The following is a 6,072-nucleotide window of genomic DNA, read 5'->3' as shown; positions in this document are numbered from 1 at the left end:
GGAGGTCCAATGGATCCTCAGACCAATCATTCCAGCAAGCAGGAGGGTGCTAGCAGGGAAGAAGTAAGTCCCAGCAGCAGCCTGTGGAGAGCCTGGCATCCTTCCTAGCTGGAAGGATCTTGCACCTGAAGGTCCTGTGGCACAAGGATCAGTGACAAGCAGCTCAGATCAGTCATAAACCAGGGGCATGGGAGACCAGCTTTGCGCTGAATCACTGCTGGGCTCTGTTCTGAGCGCATTTCACTTGCACGTGTTTGCACACACACCTCAGCGCATCAATGCACACCCATGAACTCCCATGCGCATCTCACCCCCACACCAGCGCCCTTGCACACCCAGGTCCCTGCCCGTGCTCACCCTGCCATACACACACTCCTGTGCACAAAGTGCGCTGCTAAGCCCGCACTCACCATCTCTCGGCACCCCCACGTCACCGGGACTTTTTTTGCACATTTTATTTCGTTTCTACCGCTTCTCTCTCACAGGGGAGCGCAAGGCTTGGGCCGGCAGCTCCCCCTGCATCCCGACACCTCCACGGGACCCCGCGGGGCGAGCTGCGCGCCCCCCGCCCCAACGGCTGCGGCGGCGTCGTGAGGGATGCTGCAGGACTGCGGGGGATGCTGCGGGAAGGCGGGGGATGCTGCGGGACAGCGGATGCGACGGGTCGAGGGATGCTGAGGGATGGGGGATGCTGCGGGACTGTGGGGACACTGCGGGACGGCGGGGATGCTGCGGGACGGCGGGGCACGCCGCGGGGCGGGGGATGCTGCGGGGTCTAGGAGACGGGGGCGGCTGCGGGGCGGGGATGCTGCGGGTCCGGGAGCCGTCCCTCACCCGCGGTGCGCTGTCGGCCGGCCCTGCCCTTGCCCAGCGGGGCTTTGGGGCGTTGCAGGGGGAGCGCCGCCCGCCCGGGAGAAGCGGCATAAAAGCGTGGCGGCCGCGCCTCCCGCTGCCGGGGCCGCCCCGACGGCGGCCGCATGACCGCCGAGCGCCCGCTGCCCGCGGGGCCGCCGCCGCCGCCGAGGGCAGAGCCGGCCCCGCCGCTGGACGGGGAGGCGGCGGGGCCGCGGGGCGGGCGGCGGCGGCGGCGGGCGGCGGAGCGGGGCAAGCCGCCCTACAGCTACATCGCCCTGATCGCCATGGCCATCGGGCAGGCGCCCGAGCGCCGGCTCACGCTCGGCGGCATCTACCGGTTCATCACCGAGCGCTTCCCCTTCTATCGCGACAGCCCCCGCAAGTGGCAGAACAGCATCCGTCACAACCTCACGCTCAACGACTGCTTCGTCAAGGTGCCGCGGGAGCCCGGCCGCCCCGGCAAGGGCAACTACTGGACGCTGGACCCGCACGCCCGCGACATGTTCGAGAGCGGCTCTTTCCTCCGCCGCAGAAAGCGCTTCAAGCGCAGCGACCTCTCCACCTACCCCGCCTTCCTCGCCGAGCGCCCCGCCGCTCCCTGCCGCCTCTACCCGCCCGCCGAGCTGCCCGCCGCCTCCTCCTGCGCCTTGGCCGCCGCTTTCCCCGCTCAGGGCTGCCCCCCGCCCGCCCTGCCCCACGCCTTCGCCGCGCTGCCCGCCGCCCCCCCGCTGCCGGGCGCCGCCGCCCCGCTGTACGCGCCGTCGGGGCGCACCGCACCGCCCGCGCTGTACCCGCTGCCGCAGGGCTACGGCGCCGCGGGACAGCCCGCACCGCGCCACCCCGCCTACCCCGACACCTTCGTCCCAGCGCTCTGACACGACAGCCCCGACGGTCCGGGTAGCCGCGGCTGCCCAGGAGGATGCTGGAGGACTTCGGGTTGCGCCTCTGCATCCTGACGCTTCCCGAGGCTTCCAGGCGAGGAGCGCCGCAGCCAGCACAGTCCAGCCCCTGTCGGAGAAGCCCTAGGGCTCCCAAGTGCCTGGATGGGGCAAACGGCGCTTTCCTCTTCTACTGCCTTTCCTGAGATGAGCGCTCAAAGCCTCCCGGCAGGCCTCCTCCCTCCCAGCGCATCTGACTGCTCCCCCCCTCCCCGTTCTATCCAGGAAGATCCTGCTTTTAAAAAACTCTGTTGTTGATGATTCGGTTTACAGAACAATATGACTGCTGGGGTGAGGGAGGAGGGAAGCAAGAGGAACATTCCGCAGCCTCATGCAGCCAAATCTGTAAAAGCAGGATGCATGGCACTAGCGCGATGGCCTGTCCCTGATATCGTGTGGGGCTATCACATTAGTGCCAGGCTTCACACCCGCAATGTGATCTGGGACAGGGAAGGTTTGGATTCTGGGCTTGCAGCTGAACACAGCAAGTCATCCCTCCGGGAGTCGTGCTGTGTGCTGCGAGGGTGGGAAAATGGTGAGATTATAGGTGTAAAAACTTTTGCGATGACCATGCTCGGCCCGTGGGAGAGGGACCCAGCAAGTCTGTGAGATCTCTGTCCTTGGAGTTCTTCCCAATTTGATTGGACAGAACCCGAGTGACCTGATGTGCCTTTGGAGTTGGATCCAACATTGAATTTGGACCTGGTTTCAGTAGTCTACTTGGTCTGTGGAGGTCCTTACATCCTAAATTACTCTGTCTGTAGCCTAGAGAAATCAGCATCTATGGGAGAAGACTTTCCTTCCTGAAAGGAGTGAGAGAGGCAGAACAATGATGCTTTTTCGTCTTTTGATTGGTCCCCTTTCAAGCTTTCCTAGGATGGAAAAAAGGCTGGAGGAAAACATGGGGAGAGAACAACTGTTAAGAGTGGCTGTTAAAAGCAAAAGCTTGAAAACAGATCCATGGAGAAACATAATCAAGTCCCTCCCAAACGATCCATGAAGAAACTTAACCAAGTCCCTCCCAACAGGTCCCAATACCCCTGCAAAAGGCCCAGATAGATGCCCAGAGCAGAGAGGCAGCAGACGTAGCCCTGCTGCTGTCCAGATCCCCTTTTCCAGCTCTTTTTTCCAGTGGAAGTAGGAGCCGGTGTCACCAGGGCTAGGAGGAGGTTGGTCAGAGGGGTACTGCAGGGTGGTGGTACCTTGAGTGGGGAGAGGTGGTTGAAAAGTGCAGCCAGAGCCTCAGCAGGAGCTTTCAAAGAGCAGAGAGGATGCACATACATCAAGTCCTTTCTCTTCCCCAAAAGGATACAGATCATAGTATAACTCAGGCTGGAAGCGACCTTGGGAAGTTTCTGTTCTGACCTTGTGCTTGAAGCTGGGCCAGCGGTGAGTCAGCCCAGGTTGCTCAGGGCTATCTAGTTGAGTCTCGACAACCTCTGAGGATGGAGACAGCACGGTCTGTTTGGGCAACTTGACTGCCCTCACCGGACAAGTTTCTCCTTGTATCCATTCAACACCTTTCTAGTCACATTTCATGCCTACTGTCTCTTGTCCTGCTGCTATGCAGTGTTGCAAAGAGAAGTCCCCTCTTGTCCCCTGAAGATACCTGTACTATCTGCTTCACAGAGGATTTTCAGATGAGGCCCTCAGGAGGATGAAATTTGTGTAGAGGCAGGTTTCTTGCCTCTTCTAGGTGCTAAGGTCCAGGTATCCAACTGGGACATGAGAGGAAAGAAATGGAGTGGAGCAGTAAGGTGGTCAGGTGTCCCCATTGTTTAGGGTGGAGAAGGCTCAAGCCCTCTGCAGTAGGTGGACAGGAGAAGTTGTACATCTGCCTTCCATGGGGCTCTGAGGAAAGAGATGAGTGTTGGGTTCAAGGCACCCATCCCTCTCTCAGAGCAGTCGGGACATCTTGTGATGGGTGAGCCACCTTGTGAGCTGGGAGGCTGGGGCTGGCCTGGACCTGCTACCCCTTGTCCATCTGGACTTTTCTGTGGTACTGCTGGAAACTGCTGCCTGTACACAGATCTAGGGATGTTGTGTTGTGATCAGTGCGAGGCACAGATGGTGAGTGTGGACACCATTCAAATCTTTGTGCTGGTGAGGTGAATCACATTTTTCCCTTGCTTGCTTTCCCTCATGAAGAGCTGTATTGTCTCTTTTGATGTCCTTCCTGGTCCTGGTGTGTCCAGAATCTGCTTCCATCCTGGAGACAGCAGAGCCCTGCCTCTGTGGCTTGGCTGCCTTAGTGCAGGGCAGGTCTCCTTGGCAGCTGTGCTAGCTCCTCTCCCAACATCTCCTTTCACCAGCTGGAGGAGAAGCTGTAAACCTGGCTGTGGCGGCTCTTAGATTTTTGACAGATGCCTGCTGGCTCTCTGCTTTTATTGCTTGCAAGGACTGCACTGCGTCCCTTTGATAGCAAGTTGCGCCTGGGCTCGCCTTTTTCTGGTTTTGGGGGTAGCTGAGAGAGGAATTGTCCTGCCTCTGAATGCCTTTCTTCTTGTAGAAGCAGTTATCAATGTAAACTGGATATGAAATGTTTTCCTGAGCCTAGAGGCCGCCTGGCCCTCGTTCCTCATTACTTCAGCGTGGATGTATTCTGTGCTCCAGCCCTGGTGCTGGTTCAATCTGAAAAAAAAACCAAAGGATCACCTGTAATGATACAGGTCTTGTGTAAGCTGCTCCTGACCTCAGACAGCATCTGTAGCAAGTTCAGGGAACAAAACTCAGTGTCTGGAGAATGTGCATGATAGATCTGGATGACTCAGAAGGCACAAATTCGGAAGGTTCAGTTGTGCATTGTTTGCAGATAAGGTCCAGGTGATTGTTCTTAATTCACTTCAGTTCTTTTATATGTACAAGCCAGCGAAACCAGACATAGCTAGGTAGTATACTTTCTGCAGTGATGAGCCTGTTGCATTGAGGATCTGAGACACATGTCCACAAACTGCTTACAGTTCAGCAACAAGTAGCTGGAAACTATGCACAGGAGCTTTGTGTTCACTGAAGAGCTACATGAACCCTATGTCTGTGTTGGGACTCTGTCCTTTGGGGTTTTTGAGATGAAGATAGACAAAGCTATGCCTGCCCAGTGCTAATGCTGACAATATTCCAGCCTTTTGATTGCAGCAGGCTTGGAGACTCCAGAGGTCCCTTCCCACCAGCACTGCTGCAGTTTTGTGGCTATTGCAACCTCTCTGAGCTGTTGTGTAGGCTCAGACACAAAGGGTATGCTGTACACTACAGGTCTGTCCAGGCTGTGCCTCGTGGCAGTGGGATGTGCTGACCCATGTCTCATGTGACTGTGTGACCACTACAGAGGAAGATATGGTTGTCACATCCTTGGGGAGCTGTGGAGTTGGGCCTGTCTGTGGGGATATGGGGATATGCTGTGGGGATATATTAGACAGTTGGCTCTCAATGTATGCTTGTGCCATGGGGATATGTTAAACATTTGGATCTCAACATATTTTTGTCTGGCACTTTGCTTGTAATTCTCAGGCACTATCCATAATAAGGAAATTTTTAATTTCTGGAAGCTTTGCAGTCAATACATGAGGGCCTTCCTTTTTGCAAAGTTAGTCTAAGTTTCAAACTGATCTTTTGATTTCTGGGAGCTGAGTCCAATAGGTTAGAACCCTGTAGGAATACTGAGAATAAGCAGCGATGAGAAAAGAGAAGGGCCTTGAAAGTGCTCATTCCTCAAAGGACTTAGCCTCTAGGTTCCTGTTCTGCCGAAGTTCTGACATAGTCAGGCCCTGCATTGACTTTGAGAAAGAGGTGGATTGTTACAGCCTAGGATAACATTTTATTATGTACTGGAGATTTTTTGTATTTACTCTTCTACTCCACTTGTAATGGAAATAAATATTCGTTCTGTTGTTTGTAATTAAGTGTCTCTCTGAATTTTTCAAGGCTTCCATGCACTCCTGAGACCAGGAGAGTGATGATACAGAGTGATGTGTGCTACATGCTGCTCCTTGTGTTTTGCTGCTCCTTGTGTTTTTCTGTGTCTGTCTTTCCTTTTCCTTTGGTCTGCTGGGATTACTGAAGACATTGTTCAGGGAAGCAGTGCAAGACTAGGCCAGAGGTGGCTTACCAAAATTTTACAACCCCCCCAAGTAATCAGTTAGCTTTCAAGGTCTCTTCTTGGCTGCATCAAGAGAAGCGTGCCCAGCAGGTCGAGGGAGGTGATTCTGCCCCTCAATTCCTCTCTTGTGAGATATCACCTGGAGTACGGTGTCCAGTTCTGGAATCCTTAACATAAGAAGGATAT

At 55.6% G+C, this 6,072-nt stretch overlaps 1 protein-coding gene across 1 annotated transcript; it reads left to right on the top strand.

Moving 5' to 3' along the window:
* Window positions 1-977: 977 nt before the first annotated feature.
* On the top strand, window positions 978-5,637 carry FOXE1 (forkhead box E1). The gene has a single exon (XM_054054507.1). It carries the CDS (start codon window positions 978-980, stop codon window positions 1,728-1,730), a length of 753 nt encoding a protein of 250 aa, XP_053910482.1. The 3' UTR covers window positions 1,731-5,637.
* The last annotated feature ends 435 nt before the right edge of the window (window positions 5,638-6,072 follow it).

This window comes from Cuculus canorus, chromosome Z (genome assembly GCF_017976375.1).
Source record: "Cuculus canorus isolate bCucCan1 chromosome Z, bCucCan1.pri, whole genome shotgun sequence".
NCBI classification, from domain to species: domain Eukaryota; kingdom Metazoa; phylum Chordata; class Aves; order Cuculiformes; family Cuculidae; genus Cuculus; species Cuculus canorus.
Note: the sequence above shows the minus strand (reverse complement) of the source record. Positions and strands in the feature narration are given on the sequence as shown.

What these genes read in the sequence shown, in the direction of transcription:
- FOXE1 (XM_054054507.1), top strand. Translation starts at nt 978, where the DNA reads ATGACCGCCGAGCGCCCGCTGCCCGCGGGGCCGCCGCCGCCGCCGAGG.